The sequence below is a fragment of the Cydia pomonella genome, chromosome 7 (genome assembly GCF_033807575.1).
Source record: "Cydia pomonella isolate Wapato2018A chromosome 7, ilCydPomo1, whole genome shotgun sequence".
Classification (NCBI taxonomy): Eukaryota; Metazoa; Arthropoda; class Insecta; order Lepidoptera; family Tortricidae; genus Cydia; species Cydia pomonella.
Window position 1 is genome coordinate 15,101,931 of NC_084709.1, and position 21,196 is coordinate 15,123,126.

Here is a 21,196-nt window from a genome sequence, read left to right on the forward strand (position 1 = left end):
CACGCACACACACAAACAAACAAACATACAAATACACCACACACACGAGAGATTTTACGTTTTCCGTTTAACGTTTTACGGTAATCCGGCCGGATCCGGCACTTTTCAGGAGCTACCGGATCCGGTAAAAATCACCGGATCCGGACCGGATCCGGTCACATAAAAAACGCCTAAATACAGCACGCACTGTGCGGTTTAGACGAGGAAAAGGCGACGGATGAGAGGTATGAAGTTGAACAGAGCATAAAACGAATGAAAAAGTTTAAATTTAGTTAAATAAAAATATATGTATTATGACGATGACTGGGAACAGAAGTTGCCTTTCATGTTGGTGGCTCGATATAACGATTACATAAATACTGTAATAGAAGGAAAAATTAAACGATGTAGATGCCATGGAAGGCATTTGTAATTTATGCTAAAGAGAAGAAAAGAGTGTCATAATGTAGGAGTGTCATAGGAGATTAAAAGTAAATAAATGAGCAAGATTAAGTCGGCGGTACTCAACCGACTAGAGTTGGGCTAATCAATATGTGTTACATGTGTGAAATGAAATGATAACATTGATAATCTTTAGTTTACTTCGATTTTATATATATATGATAAAATATTCTTTATTTTCTATTCAAATTTGAGAGAGAATCTTTTGTATTTACAATTTCATCCAATCTTATGCAATATCCTTCATGGTACGCCTAGCCAATTCTTTATTTGATCCATGTAACTTTTCTTAGGGACTCCTTTCCGCGATAGATTCAATCCTACACTCTATTATTTTTCGCATGAGATCGTCGTCGTGTCGTGTTCCATTCCCTATCATTTGACCACTATACGAGTAATTGTCTGTAAATTAAAAAAAGTTATTTTTTTTAAATCACATAGTCTACTACTTTCTTGGGCAAAAAATGAGGGAAAATTTAATATCATTTTGGTTAATAGTAAAATATCTTATTTTCTTACTAGAATGGATGTCAACGTTACAAAGAATTAAATCAAGGAACAGTTACGAAAACTTGTCATTTCAAGGAGTTCCAATTCCCACCCCACATCCCATTACCGGGCTTTGGAAACTAATCAAATTTATAATTGTAAACGAAAATTTGAGCACTTGTTATATATGAATAAAATTTGAGCACTTGAGGTTATATATAATAAATGACCGATTCCATATTTTGGTTTTTAAGTGATATTGACAATGTCAAGAAGTTATTTATTAACTTCAAATTATAGATTTAGGAATACGTATTACGCAAAAAACTAGAAAAATATGTCATTTAATTAACTTTGATATCCCTATACCAAACCGGATCCGGTCCGGCCGGATCCGGCCGGGTCATGGCCAAAATCCGGCCGGATCCGGCCGGATTGAAAATCAATCCGGTTTGCAATCCCTAGTTTTAACGTCTCACGTTTTTATCTTGATCTATTTATACCTTTGGATGAGCGGTACCTCCTAGCACAGGCTATATTAAAGCTTAAAAGGAGGTCCCAATCACTAACTTTAAGATGATTATTGTGAAAGTAAATTAAACTTTTTTTTTTATTGGTATGATCCAGGTTATGAACCTGCGACCTCCGGATTGAAAGTCGGGCGTCTGATCTACTCGGCCACCACCGCTTTTTAGGCACTGGCAACTCATTACTGATACATTTCTTGTATCGGGCAAAATAAGAAATATTCAACCTAATTGACCAAAACCAAATCATGCATGAGGAACTAATAATTACCGATGCGTTAATTAGTAAAAGTAGTAAAAGTCACCAAGGAAGAGTTGCATATTGTTCAGAAAGCGTAAATATCAGCAGTCAAATGATGTAAGAAATATCTAATAGTTCCTGAATATACTTAAGTAGTTTATTTGTTTAAGATAAAAATGCACTATATAATTACTACGGGAAATTTGGGTCAGTTACAAAAATGTTAGATACCTACTCATGAGGATTTAAGTTGAATGTCCTTATTGTTAATAAATAAGTCTTCTCTTTTTATTCGTGTACAGGGTTCAAAATGTTTAAACTAATTTTTTTGTCTGCCAATGCTTTCCCACTGATAGGTAGATAAAAACTTTTTTTTAAAAACATTCTCGTGACACAAAAAAATAAACTTATAATAAAAATAAAACTAACACTTAGGTCTACTTGACTAAAGAAACTAATTACTAACTAGGTACTAGGATCTGCAGCATGTGCTGCAGCATTTCTGCCGCAGCGCCGGTATTCTGCCGGGACCTAGCAGTGCGCACGCAGACTCACGGTATGATCAACCACCAGTGACCACTGCTAGCCCTCTGGGCGAAAGGTGATGAAATAATATATAAATAAAGAATATGACCGAACCATTGGATTTAGAGCGCACCGAGTTTAGATATCTCAAGTTTAGTATACCTATCATTACTATCATTAGGTACGCTATAATGGTAGGCCTCTGGACACAGCTACAAGAGTAGTTAGACGCTTCATGGCGCATTGTGCTTCTAGTTCATGTTTCCGAGCATATACGAAATAAATACAAATTTAAATATTTTATTCTTATTAAAGTAGGTATATAAGTAGAAAATTTAAGTTGTTATTAGAGTGATACTTGCAAAATTAGAACTTTTTAAACTTTTTGGTAAGGAAAAATTTAATTATTTACACTCATGGTCACTCTAGTACATCTAGTCAATACAGATAAAAAAAACCTCGTATACCGTTATAACAGCACTTTGATTATGGAAAAAAGTCACACTTGAGTGAGATTCGATTTTTCAAAAGTGATCACTCTCTGATTACAGTCAATTTGACACTAAATTTGTCATAGATAAAGCAAAGAATATCGGTATTTGACGGGAGTATTCTAACCGTAGGATGTCCATGTATGACGTAAATAAATTGAAACCTTGTTTTGTCACGAGAAAAAAACGAGAACTTCACTAAAACTGGTACAAAACAGTTCCTATAATTCACTAACTGCGCAGGACTGCCCTGCTTATCGAAAGTGCAGTACTTACATGAAAAATATCGACAACAACATAAATAAAGAACTTATTTGAAGAGAACAAGATAAACAATTGCATTTGTTGCTACTGTTACAAGCACGGCAGAAGATTTATCCCGCTTACGACTCCAGTTAGCTTGTAAAGATGTTAGTGAACTCGATCGTGCCTACTATTAAAAACAACTGTTATGGTATTTTAATCGCATACAAGCATCTAGGCACGGGCAAGTCCAATGCTCCGGTTAAAGAGTTTCGAGTGTGTATTCTCTGAGTACCATACTGTCCCACCACGTAACAACCATAAATGACATTGGCAAACTCATTCAATAAATTCCAAATTCTAATTGTCATCTACGGTTATTTTGCCTGGTGCGACAGAATAGATAGAGAACACACAAAAAAGATGCCCTATATACATTAATATAAGTATTATAATTATAACTAGAAGGTATAATATAAAAAAAGACTGAAGGTTTTTCATTTATTCATCAACCTGTCGAAGCATAAGGCATAGTCTCTCACTTCCCTCCATACTAAATCGTTCAATCCAAATAAAAAATGCTTATAATTTAGTTAAGCTAAGATATTCAAGAAGTTGTAACCCCTGATAAGACTTCCATTTTTTTTTCTTATTGAAGTACTGAACCGCAAAAACTAAATATTTTCATTTAACGTCACCCTGAAATTAGCAACCTACTTGTAGGTCAGTGTCAGCTCACAATAGTAAAATACTTCCGTTGCCATTCCGTTACGAATCACGATGTGCCTAGTTAAAGTAAGCGCCTGATTAAAAACGAACGCACCAATACTTCGGAAAGCTAGAAGTTAACAATTTAGTCCAAATAGGTACCTTGATGATATTAGTAAGAAGGTTTGATATCACAGAAAATACAAACTTAATTATTCTTTACTATCAGCTATCAACTTGTTTGCATTAATTGACTCTAAAGTTTTACTATATTGTTCATTTGAATGGTTCTTGGTGGGTACCTATTATTTCTAATAATATCTGGTCTTGTACCAAATACATGACTTGATAGATATCTTGATAAATGTAATAATAAAAATTAATGTGTTTGTCGTTTGAAACAGAATCAATAAAATATTGTTTTCATCTGTATTTATTTAAGAGATATTTATGTGCTTAATATTATCCATAAAAATGATTTAAACTAAGAAGCAATATGAATTTTCTTACTATATTATATTAAATAAATACATATTTATAGGACATTTTTACACAAATTGACTACGTCCCACAGTAAGCTCAATAAGGCTTGTGTTGTTGCTGAGGGTACTTAGACAATGATATATATAATATATAAATATTTATTAAAACTGGAATACATAGAAAACACCCATGACTCGGGAACAAATATCCATGCTTATCACACGAATAATTGCCCTTACCAGGATTTGAACCCGGGACCATCGGCTGCATAGGCAGGGTCACTACCCACTAGGCCAGACGGGTCGTCAGACAATATAAAAACAATGTTTGATCTAGCGAAAAATGATGTTTAATGTCTAGTTAAATAATGTTGTTTAAATCATCCGTAAAGATAAAGATGTACACATTATACTTTGTTCTTTCACTACGACATAAAGTGAATCTTTTGCTCACTTATAATGTACAGGCGCAATAAAAATACGCACAGAATTTTTAAAGCGCGCAAGGTCGTTTGTTAAATTTTTTTAAATTACATATATAGACACTGGATCTGAGAATTAGGTATGACGTTATTACTGACGTTATTCAATCAGACCTAGTCCATTTACACATACTTACGTGTATTAGCGTAATGACTAGCAAATAGAGCTGTGCTTAAAAGTAATTTTGTCACAAAATTAGTTTAGCTTATGTATTTAATACTTCCTGAAAATATATTTGTAGTGCAAGGTTTATGTATGTGCATTTTGTATATGCTTTATAATATTGGAGATAAAAAGGAACTCTGTTACAGAGTAAATTAAATACATCAAAGGCGAACTTATCCCTGCATGGGATTCCAGTTAATGACGTTAGAAACGTCATCGACTTAACGATGAATATCAAATAAAAATAATCATGTAAAACCACTAAAAGTACTGAAATGCAAGTTATATGTATGTCATGTGTATTATTTGTTAACATAATTAAGGTAATAATAGTAATAAAGGATAAACCAGCCAAGTGTGAGTTGGACTCGCGTTTCAAGGGTTCTGCACAGTCATACAATTTTTAACAATCTTGTTTTTTGTATGTGTATCGTGAGTGAAACATCTTGGTAAACAGTTAAGCTGGCCATATACACTAGGGTATGCCAGCGCAGATTTACCTGTACAGTTCGATTGCACAGGTAAAAAGGAGCGTATGTGGCATTCGACTGTGCAGTTTTCTACGACTGCGGAGATATGAAAATATATATTTTTTACCTGTGGGCTCTTGAACTATACAGGTAAAACTGAGCGTGTGTGGCGTTCCCCTGTGCAGGTCTCAGTTGTCCAGTGATCGCGGAGATTAAATTGGAGATCTCAATGTCATCCTTTTTTTTTCAACTTTTAATTTATCGTAATTGACTCATTACCTAAACATTTGAATTTGTTGATTACTTTAAATGATAAGAATATTTAAATTTGGAATAAAATAACTAAATAAAGTGTTTATTAAGTCACCTGCAATAATTTACGGGCTGAATATATAGGTCATACTGAGCAATTTTTACTGTGGGACCAACCTCGAAAACGAAAACTCTAATTTTTTTTCGCGATTTCGGGGTTGGTCCCATAATAAAAGTTGCTCATTATGACCTAAGTATATATTCACCTCGTAAATTATTGCAGGTGACTAAATAAACATCCTGTATACTATACTACCAGTTATTTTTTGCTAAATAAGTGATTAGTTGATTACATTACCTATACCTTTTTTATACCACGACAGTGGTAAACAAGCATACGGACCGCCTGATAGTATGCAGTCATCGTAGCCTATGGACGCCTGCAACTCCAGAGGTGTTACATACCTATTTATATTTGGATTAAAATAACAACATAGTATCTATTACTCTTGGATGAGGATGAATAAGTGATTAGTTGATTCTATTGCCTGATTTATACATGTGTGGCTTTATTTTTACATACGCAGATATTACTTATGTAAAGCTAGATAAATGGCATTACAGGTTTCTAGTATAATTTTGCCAAGAGCTTGAGGTGATAAGTATTATCGCAGAAAATTTAAGACATTCGTAATGACCAATAGACTACCTCACTGTCCAAGGCCCTAGATCACGTGGCCGTGGTAGGCCTAACAAGCACTGGCTGAACGTCGGGAAAGCGGACATGGAAGAGAACAATCTCACACCTGAGGATGCGCAAGACCGGGCAAAAAGTGGAGAAGATTAAGAAGGAAAGCGGACCCTGGCGCTAGGCCGAGATAACGCTAGGTTGAAGAAGAAGATTCGTAATGATCTTCCACTAGCAAGGAATCGCAATGTTTCTGTTAATTTCTCATGAGGAGATATAGTGGTTCTCATAATAGTGTCCTGCTTTTTAATGTAAGGTGTCATAATTGTTAAAAACTTGTACGAGTAGTACGTTTAGATAAGTAATTTCGGTAATCTACAGGATAGATTTTGAATTCATTCAATAAATTGACATGGCTTAGCTGATTTATTTTTAGCATCCCATTCCTTATATAACACTTTACGGCCCTTTCCTTTCTTACTTATTTAGTTCGTATTTCTTGCGCTTTATAATTTAAAAAAATAACGTTCCCTGGCGTGTATGGCCAGCTTTAGATCGGAAACCAGATGTACCATCAGGTTCAAATTTGCATGGACAATTTATGAATGATTTCATTCATAACTTGTCCATGCACTTTTGAACCCTACTTTACATCTTACTTACATCTTACTTAATTAATACAAGAATACAATTCTTGCCTTCGGCCTCCGTAATAGCTGTCTCACGTAATAACACGTTTCACGTAAACCATTGCGGCTGTGTCCCTAAAACAACCTGACTGCATTTTTGTCTTTAAATCGGACTCACACTTGACTGTATATTTCTAATAGGTTTTCCTGGTATCTTTAGATAAAGAACTATTTTGTGTTTTTTTACTGTATTTTGTTTGTCCATTTTGTTGAATAACTTTTAAACTATACTAAAATTATAAAAATATATATTTATGATTCTCACAATGAGCCCTTTCATTAAATATATAATGCAATATAATTTGAAAAACTTTGTGTTTTAATTTTCTTACTTACCTCCTAATAGTAGTCAAAATTCAATCGTTGACGTTACATCCATCTTTGGGTCACTGTCTTACATATGTGTACCAAATTTCAACTTAATTGGTCCAGTAGTTTCGTAGCAAACAGGCTATGACAGACGGACAGACAGACGCACGAGTGATCCTATAAGGGTTATTTTTTTTTTCTTTTTGAGGTATGGAAGCCTAAAAAAAGGGAGTCGAAACTGCTAATGAAACATACAAAAAAGATGTCATGTGAGGTACGAGTAGACTAAAACGGTATACAAAAAAAAGTTAGAAACATTGAATTGCTGGAGGGATATATCCTCATTATAAAGCCCACGACCGCTGAAAGATCAGCACGGTTTGGGGATAAAGAAATAACTTGCACTAGTTCCCGGTCACATTTCATCACTAGCCGGACTATCTGAGACAAAAGCAAATGCCACGCTATATTACCCACTAATTGTGAGCCTCGTGCGCTGAATACAGGAGATGAGACAAGTACTAGTGTTAAAATCTTCATTACCATTTTAATTGTTCACCTCTATTCATCCAGTAATGACATTGATGGTTTGTTTCGGTATTACCGAACAGCATATTTTAACACAAACAAAGCGCCTTTTATAAGACGAGTTACTTTCAGAAAAATGTCAGTAGTGTTCCATCGATCAGCTGGAAAGATGATTTTAAAAGTAAGTGGGTACCGGTCTTAATTTAAAAACAAATGTTATTTATTTTTTTAATAATGGTTTTTGTTGTTTTAGAGTTTCCTGGCAGCTATAGTGTTATCTTTTGCTTGGATAAAGTCAGTTGCGGGCGGCACGTCGTACTCAAATGTTTACATGCAAAGTGGTCCAAGTTTGGGTTTCTACGGCCCTGCGGCTTTAAGAAGTGCACAACTCACGCCTCTATCTGCTGCGCCTCTCATGTCAAGTTTGTTACCGCCTTGTGTATCACCGTGTGTCGTTCCTACTCAACAAGTGGCTGCATTAACACCAGTAGCAACCAGTAGTGCCAATTTTGTCACGTATAAGTCTCCGATAAGAGTCCCAGTTGTTGTAGCGCCGAGTAATAATGTAAGAAATTTAACTTAACGTCGGTTTTGCAAGGCTTTCTGATGATGCACGTGATTTTATAAACAATTACATTTTCCTACTTAGGATGCTACGAGCTACGAGTATTCCTATGTGGTTTATGATGAGGACACTGGTGATCAAAAAGCTCAAAAAGAAACAAGTGACGGCTCCGTAGTGCGGGGACAATACTCACTAATTCAGCCTGATGGAAATATCCGAGAGGTGCAGTACACTGCTGATGATCTTACAGGGTAAATAACTAATTTTAACTTGCACTTAGATTGAAATAATGACAAGAACGACCTACATCCTAAACATTTATGCATTTTGTTGCAGATTTAACGCAGTTGTTAAGAACTTTTTACCCGGAAACGAAGCTAAATCCATCTCACCATGCCCTGAAATAAAAAGCGAACCGCTAAAAGAAGCTCAAGAGAAAAAAGATGAAGCACACGAACTCGAACCTGAAGTTCATGAAGAACAACATGGTCATGAAGGTGAAAGCCACGAAGAACATGAGGCCCATGCAGAACCAAAACATGAAGAACATGGTCACAAAGAACATGAAAGTCATGAAGGGCATTCAGAACCTGAAAAGCATGACGATCATGGAGGTCATGGAGAAACTAAAAGTCATGAAGAGCACGGGGGACATGAGGAACATGAAAGTCACGAAGAACCCGCGAAACATGTGAGCCATAAGGAGCATGAAGAGCACGCAGGGCCAGAGGGTCACGAAGAACACGGCGAAACTGAAGAGCACAAATCCCAAGAAGAGCACGCAGAACCAGAAAGCCATGGAGAATCTCACATTGCTGAAGAACATGGGGGTGAAGAAAAGGAAAAGCCGAGAGCAACACAGAGTGTTGAAGTATTACCGATCGTTTCAGATGCACTTGTTTCTTACAACGACGTCATTAAGTGCATACAATCTGCCATTAATCGAGCGAATACGCCACAACCGTTAGCTTCTCCACTTACGTACATTGTATTGAATAAGCCCTGTTAAGTACAGCTGTTTCATAAATCTTTTTTTTTTCAAAATTGAAATTACCGTCTAGTCTCGGAGTCAAAACTTTATGTTACCATATTCCATACTATAACTTATACTATTTTTCATTTGAAGTTGTATAATAAAATTACAGAAAAAAGTTACTGGAATTAAAACTGTAACAAATATCATATGTCTTCATTATTACAAAATATGCCTGATACTGCTAAACTTGGTTTAATAACTTCAAATCTGCATGCTGATAGCCTGATTACGTACACCATATAATTAAATTAAATTTTAAAATATTCAACAAATCATTCACACAGAACCTTTAACAACTAAGTAATGAATTGTTATACTTGTTTTCTCTACTAGTGAATTTACATGTAGGTTAACAACGGTGCACATATATAATCAATAATCACACACTTGCATTTAACAGATCGATCAATGTCTTGTCAAACCTCTTTACATACCTATTATGTAGGTACTTACTTAAAACAGATTGATTACGATAAAACTGTGATAGCGAAATTTGATTAAAAGCACCACTCGATGCGTAGACAAGAAGCCAATCGTTAACGCTCCGTAGCGAACGAAACGCAATTCTGACACTATCGCACTAATATGGAAAAGTGATAGAGAGAGATGACTACGCTACGCTACGGAGCGTTAACGATTGGCATGTTGGCTACGCGGGCTGGTCATGTCACGTATCGATTGTAGATTCTAATGTCTTTAAAATTCAATGTCGGCAACTTTAATTGGGTTAAATATCTGATCAATCAATATGCCTTAATCTTAATCAGAAAATTAATTCGTTTTAAAACTACGGCATTTTTTTAGAAATGTATATGTTGAAATTTGTGCAAGATTATTTGCAGTAATGTCTTTGGAACATACAAGACAAGGTCTAATTATGTAAATTTTTAGACTTGTGTTTTCGCCATTTCTTACCGCGAAACACAGTGATCTAAATATTTCTAGGACGGAAGGTAACACTAAAATAATAACTGTTTAAAGAATAAGTAATGTCACACGTCATGACGTTTCAGTTTATATATATATTTGCAAAAAAAAAAGAATATTCATGTTTCGTTAGTTTAATCATGAGTTAATTTTTTTAAATAAAATAATCATCAATGAGTAGATGATGTTTTTTTTACCACAAAGTTTTTATTTTACCAAATCTCTCTATTCAGATATAGGTTTTTAATGTAAGTAAGTAGTTTAATTAAGTAAAAGTGAAAGCGGGATAAGTTTGGAATTTTAACACGATATTATTATTATTATTGTCTGTCTTTTACAAATTCTCGGGACCATGGGATCCCGGACATTTGAAAGGCGTGCGTGGGGCCGAAGCCAACACGTAGACGCCCCTTGTAATAAGACAATTTACTCTAAATGTAACGTGACACCAACCGACGATTATCCCCGTTCACACTATAGCAGTGCACCCAAGGACAAGCCCCGGTTAGTGTAGGACTATTGTAAAAAAAAAGGGTACCAAAATAAACCGGGCTATTGGGTTGAGTTGCAAGTGGACTGGTAACCGAGACTATGGAGAATACTATGGCACCTGCCCTGATCATATGTTTTTAAAAACACGACAAAATGGGCAGGTGGTGACTTGCCAACTCACAATATGGGTCCCCGAAAACGGCCGCTCGCACGGAGCGACAAGGGGACAACATTGCGTGAGCGGCTCAGGGTGTGGAGAGGTGTACGCCGCTTTCTACCCAGTGGCTGTAAGCAGCCACTGTGCCAACTCGCGTCTTATGCAAATTTCACTTCCACCCTGCGAGCTTATAGCTCTGACACCCCACTCTGGACGGCCGGTAAAGGCAAGCCAGAGGTGAGAGTTCTGCGGCCCCTGCTCAGTGTTCACTCCAGCCGGCCAATCAAGGCAAGCCGGAGAGGGACCTGGCCGACTCTCGGGGGTATGGGACCCAAGGGACGTCACTTCCCATTTAGCTCGCCACAAGCTGCCCTGGGGGCTTATTATTATTATTATTGTCTGTCTTTTACAAATTCTCGGGACCATGGGATCCCGGACATTTGAAAGGCGTGCGTGGGGCCGAAGCCAACACGTAGAGGCCCCTTGTAATAAGACAATTTACTCTAAATGTAACGTGACACCAACCGACGATTATCCCTGTTCACACTATAGCAGTGCACCCAAGGACAAGCCCCGGTTAGTGTAGGACTATTGTAAAAACAAGGTTACCAAAATAAACCGGGCTATTGGGTTGAGTTGCAAGTGGACTGGTAACCGAGACTATGGAGAATACTATGGCACCTGCCCTGATCATATGTTTTTAAAAACACGACAATATGGGCAGGTGGTGACTTGCCAACTCACAATATGGGTCCCCGAAAACGGCCGCCCGCACGGAGCGACAAGGGGACAACATTGCGTGAGCGGCTCAGGGTGTGGAGAGGTGTACGCCGCTTTCTACCCAGTGGCTGTAAGCAGCCACTGTGCCAACTTGCGTCTTATGCAAATTTCACTCCCACCCTGCGAGCTTATAGCTCTGACACCCCACCCTGGACGGCCGGTAAAGGCAAGCCAGAGGTGAGAGTCCTGCGGCCCCTGCTCAGTGTTCACTCCAGCCGGCCAATCAAGGCAAGCCGGAGAGGGACCTGGCCGACTCTCGGGGGTATGGGACCCAAGACACGTCACTTCCCATTCAGCTCGCCACAAGCTGCCATGGGGGCTTATTATTATTATTATTTAAGGTCTGTGTTTTTACTTAATAAAATAAAATTAACTAAAACAATCTTGACCACAATAAATATCTTAGTTAACACCTTTTACTCCTGCTAGCTATACTGAGACCGTATAGCTGCACATAAAAGTCCACCAAGCCGAAACGCTTTGAGCCGTGAGAAAAATATATGTAATACCTATACCTAATAAACATATATGTAGAAAAATATATCTTACTATATTCCGGTTGTGGCCAAAAATGGACCCTAAACAAGGGGCTCACTTAACCATCTACAGTTACCCTCATCTCATGTATAAATATTTATATTGTGTATGTTTGTATAGGGTCTTAAGTATATGAGATTGGTAACAATACAATGCTACGATACTGATGAAGCTGATTTGATGATGTTGATGTAGACCGAAGGTGGCCATAAAAACTGATTTTGGGCTACCTGGACTCGCCACGATGAGTAACTGATGACATACAATACAATAGGTACGCTTTATTGCACACCTCATACAGTTTGAATTTATAAAACATGTCATAATGTTAGGCTCTCTTAGATTAAATTATTAATCTTGTTCACCCTTATACAATACCCGCTAATTATTACAAAACAATAAAAGGCATAACTTTGCTCAATTATTAGGTAGATACTCGTACAATAACCCGGCAGACGCTGAAAGCCACACCGGACACAATGAATAACCGCTTCACATTATTATCGGAACTGTGACCTTGGCGTCATGTCAGAGCTACAGAGTCAAGGTGCACACGCATTTCGCCGCCCCACCGCACGCACGCGCATGATCTATAAAACCTATACAACTGGACTGTCGACACCAATCAATAACTGATTGTTAAACAATACACCCAAAATGTTCAGCAAAGTAAGTGTGTTGGCATTAATTCTGAAGTATTATTAATTTGAAACAATCAATATACATAAATAACACAATTATTTATTCGTCAAAGAATTTCCATGTTCATTTTTGAACTATATTAATATGGAGAATCACCTTTTGTTATTTTTGGTACCAGTTAAAATAAAATAAGTAATAATAGCATAATAATTAATTCATTGGTATTGGTAGTGTTAACATAACGACTGAAACGGATTTTACGGCAATTATTATTTGATTTATATTAATATTTACATTCTACCATTACACTTTTTAATAAAGAAAAATATCTAATAAAGAAATCGAAACTTCAGAATGTACAAATTACACAGATAAGCAATAAAAATTAAATATTTTTAGATCGTAGCTTTCGGCGCACTCCTGGCTGCGGCCAACGCCGGCCTCCTCGGCCATGGCCACGCTGTGTCTTCCCAAAGCATCGTCCGTCACGACGAGGGTCATTATGCCCCAGCTCACTATGCCGCCCCGGCTCACTACGCCTCGGCTCACTACGCCGCTCCCGTAGTCCACGCCGCCCCTATCGCGCACTACGCCCCTGTTGCTCACTACGATCATCATGACGAATACGTAAGTTTTGAAGTCGTTTGGATGCTATTTATTCACATAGAAGACGCTTTTTAACGGCGACGAATTTAATAATTGCGATATATTCCAGGCTCATCCCAAATACGACTACGCGTACTCCGTAGCTGACCCGCACACCGGCGACCACAAGTCGCAGCACGAGTCCCGTGACGGCGACGCCGTGCACGGCTTCTACGAGCTGGTGCAGCCCGATGGCTCCGTGCGCAAGGTCGAGTACACCGCCGATGACCACAATGGGTAAGACAATATTTATTAAATATTATACGGTCTTAGGTCACTGAGAGAAGTAAAAGAAAAATAAAGAACACTTAATATACCTATTTACATACCTACGTGTCTAACTAACTTAAGGTCAATGCGACCAACTGAGGTTGTCATACGGGAAATTCCGTTTACGAGCGTATATTTTTATCAATTGTTATCTACAGAACACCAGGGTGCCTAGCCAAGTCAATTGCTTGTGTTACGATAACGAAACGCTTTATGTCTCTCTATCACTCTTCCATATTTGTAGTTGCATTTAGTACGCAACGGAGCGTAAACGATTGCCATGTTGGTTACGCACCCAGTTGCTTTAGACTGCTAAATTATTAGATACTTCGCGTTTTAAAAAAATCGCCCTCGCCTACAGAATTTGACCGCGTTGACCTTGGTTATCCCAGCGCTTGTTCAACTATGTATGAAAATTAACCTGACAAACACTGACGTATACCATATTTTTAAAATGCTGCTATTTTCCAGTTTCAACGCTGTGGTTCACAACTCAGCCCCCTCTATCCACGCCGCTCCCGCCCACGATTATCACCACTATTAAATTACATTGAGGAATGACTGCCTTATGTTATTTGTTTGGACGCTATTTATATGTTGGTATGTGTGTGAAAAACTTGTAAATAAAGTATTATTTAATTATATTATTGTATGATTACATGAAAAAAATATTAATCGCTTCTCATTATATGGTTATCCCATCCCAGCATATTATATTAAGTACAAAACCTAGGTATTTGTTGAGCAAAGGCCAACTATGGTGAAGCCAACGAAGAAGTAAAGGGTCATGACTGTCATGAGGTTCATATGTATATTCGTATGTCAAACTCGTAAAGCACTAAACGGCTGAAACGATTTGGTGATAAATGTGTATGCGATTATTCGTAAGAACACAAAATAGAAAATTATACAAAATAGAAACATAAAAAAGAGAAAGTGCCACGAAATGGTCTCATCTCAGCATGTTGCTGGCGACTGACAGCGCTGATCTTCCGATGAGACCATCCGGTGATTCAATCATGACATGATGACAGGTAACAAATAATTAATATACTACATACAAAAGACAAAGATAGCAATATGTTAAAATACATTACAATAACTATAATTATGGTTGAATTGTTATATCGGGCCAAACTCATTACGCCTGAGATTACAACTACTCGCATCCAAGCCATAATTGTTATAAAAAAAAAACAACTAGCGCCATACGGCAGCTACGCGAACTAATCTAAAATGACAAAGAGATAGGTCGATTTCATAAGGACAAAATAAATACTTGATCGATCTTAAATTAAAATAAAATCAGTCTTACAGATTTGACTTCATGCATGTAAAAAACCGAGCAAGTGCGATTCGGACTCGCGCACGAAGGGTTCCGTACCATTATTTATAAAAACGGCCAAAAAATTATGTTTGTTGTATGGGAGCCCCCCTTAAATATTTATTTTATTCTGTTTTTAGTATTTTTTGTTATAGCGGCAACAGAAATACATCTACTGTGAAATTTCAACTGTCTAGCTATCACGGTTCATGAGATACAGCCTGGTGACAGACGGACGGACGGACGGACGGACGGACAGCGAAGTCTCAGTAATAGGGTCCCGTTTGACCCGTTGGGTACGGAACCCTAAAAATGGTGCAAGGAGAAAGAAAGATGATATTTTGTGGAACTATCGAAAACAACTGAAAAACTTGAATCAATACAGATAAAACACACAAATATATGTATTAATATACTACTACATAGTTCATACATATTCAATAATATGTACCTAATGTATAATGATGGACGCTACTCGAACTCTTGTTTCAGCAGATACTTATTGCTTGAAAGCTAACTTCCTCGGGCTTGTCTTATACTGAGAGGGAACGAATTCCAAAGACGACTCGCCTGGACAGCAAAGGGGTTAGACATAAACCCAGTGCGATGAGCAGGAATTGAGAGTTTGTGAACACAAGATGTACGCAGCTCACAACCGGGACGAGGGGTGTCAAACAGGAACTTAATTTTTAGATATCCAGGAGCAGAAAGCTGAAACAATATTGAAAATAGGGTACAAAGTATTCGAAGCGATCTACAGGGGATGGAGAGCCAGTTGAGCTGGGGGCGGTAAAAGGTAATACGATCGTATTTACGCAAGCCAAAGATAAACCGTATGCTGTTATTGTAACATTCATTGTGCACTCATCACCATAATTAATAATTGGCAAAATCAACGCCTGTACCAGCATCTTTTTGGTGCTCAGTGGGAGATTTATTTAAATTTGTATAGTCCTTAGATTGCCTGAAACCTTCCGACTCACACGAACTAGCTGGCCGCTCATGCAAAGGGTAGAATCAAAAATTCATCCCAAATTATTAGCTTTAGTGCACACGGGTATGAGAGACTCATCAAACAGAATCGGTACAGTACAGCTGTTATACTAAGCATAGAAATCTGGCGCTGGCTGACCAGAATTATGGCTTGACACTTTGCTAAATTAACACAAATGCCAAAACAGCTCCACCATTTATCAATTTAGATCAGCGGTTAGCAATGAAATGGTAGTGTTAATATCGATATACTGTTATCTTTAACCGAAAAGCTACTCCCGCGAAGGTATCACATGTTAGTTCGTACTGGTAGGGTTTTTTCACCCCTTTGATTCAAATGTTGCACACCCTTCTGCTGGGATAAATATTTTCATATGGATATTTACATTTCCCTTATATGTTTGAAACATGGCCTCGCGCTTAGTTTCGGAATATTTACTTTTTTCTTGATTTGCAAAGTTTTTTTTTTTTACTCAACACTTCTTTCTTCACTCAAGGTTGAATATAATCAATTAGTTAATTTACATAATTTTTTTTGTGCATAAGTTGATGAATTAATATTACTATTAAAATCTAATATGTGGATACCGCACATACTCTCATTCTATAGCCAGCCAAAGCTATAGCCAACACGTAGCCGCTGCGTGTGTAGGACGCAGACAGAGGCAGCACTCACCAGGCTGTAAAGATTATTGAGAGTTAATGCAATGTAAAATATACTAGGCCACTGGGTAAAAGCGATAGGTTACGGTACCTATCCAATTTTATCTCTGGCAGACGGTGACTCACCCTCTATCTCCATAAGATGGACCCCCATAAAAAGTGATATCAAAGATGGCCCAAGGGCAACACCGGTACAGAGGGTTGGGGGTAGAGAAGTGTCACTGGACTTAAAACATATAGCCAACTCGCCACTTATGATTGCACATCATGTGCCACAAAATGGCTCGTCCAGGAGCGCTCAGGTAGACTCACAACACTACTCTCCAGCAGCTCGCCACAAGCTGCAACGCGTTGAATGATTGTTCTGGTGAAACGCGAGAGCGATTGGGTTTTCAAATCCCCATGTTATCACAAATTGTAAAAATAATAGAGTTGTTAGGTAATAATTTTAATTTTATGTAATAATTGTATGTTTATAAAGTTGGAAATGCCTAGAAAGTAACCAATTCAAATAATTATTAAAGTAAGTAATGTTCAAATTCGTAAAATATGAATTAAGAACCAATTGACTTTATTTTCAAGGCGCCTCCTTAAAATGATGCAGATTTTGGAATCTAATGGTATCATATTTTACAAATTGAAACTTTAAGTTTTCCAATATTTTTTAGCTGGCTATTCATCTAGCCTAGCTACAAACCCACGAATGGACGAAATACTATAAAATCATACTCTCATTTATTTTATAAAATCATGATTCATTTGCTTACAGACTTCTCACACTCACATATTTACAAAATATAAAAAAAGTTTTGAAATAAATAACTCGACGCTTATTCCTCTCAATAATGATGGTAGTCATGGGCTGGGGCGGCGTGGATGGTGGGGGCTGAGTTATGCACCACAGCATTGAAACTGAAAAAAAAAACATTAATTACTGGCTGACGAATAATATTGGATAGAACGTTTATGGAGCGTAGATAAATTATTTAAAAAAAACTATATACCCGTTGTGGTCATCAGCGGTGTACTCGACCTTGCGCACGGAGCCATCGGGCTGGACCAGCTCGTAGAAGCCGTGCACGGCGTCGCCGTCACGGGACTCGTGCTGCGACTTGTGGTCGCCGGTGTGCGGGTCCGACACCGAGTACGCGTAGTCATATTTGGGATGAGCCTGGAATATGTTTCAATTAATGTTATTGCCTTTCAATTATATGTACCATACGTGTATTCTATGGCATGTCTATTTTCTTCATTCTTATAGTACTTAGCCCAAATAGTATTTATTGCCAGGGCAATATAATGGAGAGCTTTTTAGTTAAGTACCTATCGTGTTTAGGCCACGGAGCTTGCTGAATTGCCTAAGTAAGGTACAAAATCTCGAAGAAATTGGAATGCTTTATTATAATAATTTGCTTACGTATTCATCATGGCCATCGTAATGAGCGACAGGGGCGTAGGCAGCGATAGGGGCAGCGTAGTGAGCAATAGGGGCGGCGTGGACTACGGGAGCAGCATAGTGGACCGGGGCGTAGTGAGCCGGGGTGGCATAGTGGGCTGGGGCATAGTGGCCCTCGTCGTGGCGAACGATGTTCTGCGAAGACACAGCGTGGCCGTAACCGAGGTGGCCAGCGCTGGCCGCGGCCAAGAAAGCGCTGAAAGCTACGATCTAAAAAGAAAAAAAAATTACACGTGCAGGTATTTTATAAGAAAATATGGAATTGAAAAAGAAATAATCAAAAAGAAAGTAAGTAGATATTGTGTGGTAGTTTGGTAAATATAATACTTAATTGTGTTTTTTTTAACTGTTGTGTAACAAACACATAGTGATAAAATTTATTGTTCTATATATTTGTATTCGTTTTATTTTTGTTTTTTTTAAATATCATGCCTGTACGCTTACTTTGCTGAACATTTTGGCTGTTTTGCTATCTGCAATTGATTGATGTCAATGGCACAGTGGTAAGGTTTATATATTATGTAGATCACGATAACGCTGCGGCGCGCGCGGTGGGGCGGAGAAATGCGTACGCGCCTTGACTTTGGCGATAATGCGTGCTTTGAGACTTAAGAATAGGATACAGGCCAGGATGTGGAACTTACAAATTGTGTCCCGTGGAGTAGAATTTGTCTGAAAACTACTTAAGTACTCGTCCATATATTAGTCAGCCAATCGGTTAATCAAATCAAAAATAATAATAAAAAACATATAGACCATTTTTGTAATTGTTTACGTAGTTGCATATGATAAACTGAAGATTACATTAGAAATGAAAGTCTATTATTGTAGCATTGGTGCAATTTATAAATGTATATATACAATGTGTTTGTCCACGTATAGTACGATGGATTTTATCGACAAATTACCCCCCATACCTATGTTTTTTCTCTACCATTTTAAAACTGCACCCCTTCAAAGTGTCATGTTGTCAAACACGATTGCACTTGGTTAATGTACCATTATCTGTTCATTTACCTATCGCACATTAAAAAAATTGAAATCATTCAATAGCTTATGAACTAGGGCATTAATTTCAAGCATAAATGTTACAGAAAATTTTCCACAATTACTCGAGTATTAATAATAATAATAAATCTTTATTCACTTAAAAAACCTAACAGAGTGTAGTGTCGATATTATGTTATACTAGATACAGAAAAGCTTATAATAAGGTTTGTAATGGTTTCACCAGGGTCCAGCTTTTGTCTCCCGAACTAGGTCAGAGCCTGTGACTCGGGAGTCAGCGATTCCTCCGCTAAAGGTTACACAATAGTGACAAAGTACACTTGAAAAAGATAAAAATTGTCTTCAAAAATGTACTTTTTTTTACTTTTTATCTTTTTTTCGAAAACGAGGTCATTGACCTGTACTTTTTTATTTTTAAATGATAGTACAGGATATCAGCTAAAAGTTGACATCAAAATTATAGCCCTAGTTAAAACATTTCACAAGTTACACGAGTCCAAACACGACCTTCTGTAATGTCTACATACTAAGTGAAAAGTAATTTAAAAATAGCAATTATGTCAATTACGATTTAGATTCTTCTTCTTCTTCTTTTCATCCTGTTACCCCCTGCTGGGGTGTAGGGCTCGAACCGTTTTCTTCCACTGACTCCGGTCCTGGGCAGCTTGGGTAACCTCCTCCCACCCCATCCCCAATACACCCAACTCTTGCTCCACGGAACGGCGCCAAGTAGATTTAGGGCGACCATGTTTCCGTTTTCCGGGCATCTTCCAAGTCAGGGCCACCTTGGATAGGTGGGTGTCAGGCTTCCTGAGGATATGCCCTATCCAATGCCATTTGCGCGTTTGGACGATTTAGATTAAATCATAATATATTAAAATCACCGTATAATAATAATTACACTTTAACAAGTAATAATATGTGAAATGGCATTATAGCAAGTGTATAGTTTTGTTTATAATTATATCAAACATTGCACACCCCATTGCAGGAGCCGTTTTAGTTGTTTTCATTGTGGTAAAATAGTAGTTATGGAAAAAAATGATGATGATATTTTACCTTTATTTTATTACCTGTTAATACTGTTAATAGTATAAAAAAAAAAAACACGTATTTAGATGCATTGCAAAACACACTTATTTTAGCGTGGGAGAACTGGGCTTTTATTTTTTGAAGGATACCTGTTAGAATTCGAATCGACGGAACAACCGGCCCCATAGCGGAGTCAATCGTTCCCTTCCAACCAATCTCAAAAAAAACTTCTAGTAAGAAAACTTTTTAACGATTAACAAAACAATATCACTTTTCAGAAACGCAAATAATCATTCCATAAAATAGCGCAAGCCACACAATCTAATCACACTGTTTTCATACCTCAATTTAGTATTTTATTTAAAAAAAATACTTCTAGCCCCGCCCTCCTCTACTCCACGTGTTACTATGGGGCCAACCCCAAAATCGTGAAAAAATTTTTATTCTTCCATATAAAATATCAAGGTCAGACAGCCAAAGGTCAAATTTTTTAGGCAATTCAGTATTGGTCCCGTAGTAAAAATTGCTCAGTATGGCCTATATATTTACCCCGTAAATTATTGCAGGTGACTAAATAAACAGCTTGTATAAAGGAAAACTACTTATGACAGTTAGCTAAGTAGACTTCATTATATAGTGTATACTCGTACTCGAAATCTTCACCTAAGTCGGTAACGCTTACAGCCTTCCCTAATACATATGACTCTGTCAATGTTTTCCAAATTTTGGTTTTATACAAGCGTACTAGTAATTTTATTCTCTCAGATTTTGTAGGATATATACATGTCTGTTAGCAAGCTGCATGCATGAACGGTTGGCAAGTAGTTAACATAATATTTATTTGATGTATTTCTCGGTTGTATTTATCAGTAAAACCTATTCAAATTATTCATATTGAAACTATTCAAATTTAGAAATAAAGTTAACTACCGGCAATT

General features: G+C 37.4%; 3 protein-coding genes across 4 annotated transcripts; 2 read left to right on the forward strand and 1 right to left on the reverse strand.

Moving 5' to 3' along the window:
• The first annotated feature begins 6,049 nt into the window (after positions 1 to 6,049).
• On the forward strand, positions 6,050 to 9,475 carry LOC133519913 (high mobility group nucleosome-binding domain-containing protein 5-like). The gene is made up of 4 exons (XM_061854112.1): positions 6,050 to 7,912; positions 7,985 to 8,296; positions 8,381 to 8,547; positions 8,633 to 9,475. The coding sequence occupies exons 1-4, from the start codon at positions 7,868 to 7,870 to the stop codon at positions 9,303 to 9,305; spliced, it is 1,197 nt and encodes a 398-aa protein (XP_061710096.1). The 5' UTR covers positions 6,050 to 7,867; the 3' UTR covers positions 9,306 to 9,475.
• Positions 9,476 to 12,812: 3,337 nt separating this feature from the next.
• Positions 12,813 to 14,424, forward strand: LOC133519952 (cuticle protein 7-like). The gene is made up of 4 exons (XM_061854165.1): positions 12,813 to 12,894; positions 13,267 to 13,494; positions 13,583 to 13,749; positions 14,254 to 14,424. The coding sequence occupies exons 1-4, from the start codon at positions 12,883 to 12,885 to the stop codon at positions 14,324 to 14,326; spliced, it is 480 nt and encodes a 159-aa protein (XP_061710149.1). The 5' UTR covers positions 12,813 to 12,882; the 3' UTR covers positions 14,327 to 14,424.
• Positions 14,425 to 15,572: 1,148 nt separating this feature from the next.
• LOC133519949 (cuticle protein 8-like) lies at positions 15,573 to 18,692 on the reverse strand. 2 transcript variants are annotated; one of them, XR_009799685.1, is made up of 5 exons: positions 18,663 to 18,692; positions 18,180 to 18,428; positions 17,767 to 17,933; positions 16,697 to 17,674; positions 15,573 to 15,817 (listed from the first exon to the last, which is right to left on the reverse strand). XR_009799685.1 is itself a non-coding variant. In XM_061854162.1 (4 exons), exons 1-4 carry the CDS (start codon positions 18,672 to 18,674, stop codon positions 17,602 to 17,604), a joined length of 501 nt encoding a protein of 166 aa, XP_061710146.1. In that variant the 5' UTR covers positions 18,675 to 18,692; the 3' UTR covers positions 15,573 to 17,601. The 2 variants fall into 2 exon arrangements, 1 of the variants encoding a protein (XP_061710146.1); XM_061854162.1 differs by having other exon boundaries at positions 15,573 to 17,674.
• Positions 18,693 to 21,196: the final 2,504 nt, after the last annotated feature.

Coding starts and splice junctions, on each gene's coding strand:
- LOC133519913 (XM_061854112.1), top strand. CDS start 7,868: ATGTCAGTAGTGTTCCATCGATCAGCTGGAAAGATGATTTTAAAA. Junction 7,913..7,984: donor CTGGAAAGATGATTTTAAAA/GTAAGTGGGTAC, acceptor TTGTTGTTTTAG/AGTTTCCTGGCAGCTATAGT. Junction 8,548..8,632: donor ACTGCTGATGATCTTACAGG/GTAAATAACTAA, acceptor ATTTTGTTGCAG/ATTTAACGCAGTTGTTAAGA.
- LOC133519952 (XM_061854165.1), top strand. Junction 13,495..13,582: donor ACGATCATCATGACGAATAC/GTAAGTTTTGAA, acceptor GATATATTCCAG/GCTCATCCCAAATACGACTA. Junction 13,750..14,253: donor ACCGCCGATGACCACAATGG/GTAAGACAATAT, acceptor GCTATTTTCCAG/TTTCAACGCTGTGGTTCACA.
- LOC133519949 (XM_061854162.1), bottom strand. Junction 17,934..18,179: donor ACGATGGCCATGATGAATAC/GTAAGCAAATTA, acceptor AACATATTCCAG/GCTCATCCCAAATATGACTA. Junction 17,675..17,766: donor ACCGCTGATGACCACAACGG/GTATATAGTTTT, acceptor TTTTTTTTTCAG/TTTCAATGCTGTGGTGCATA.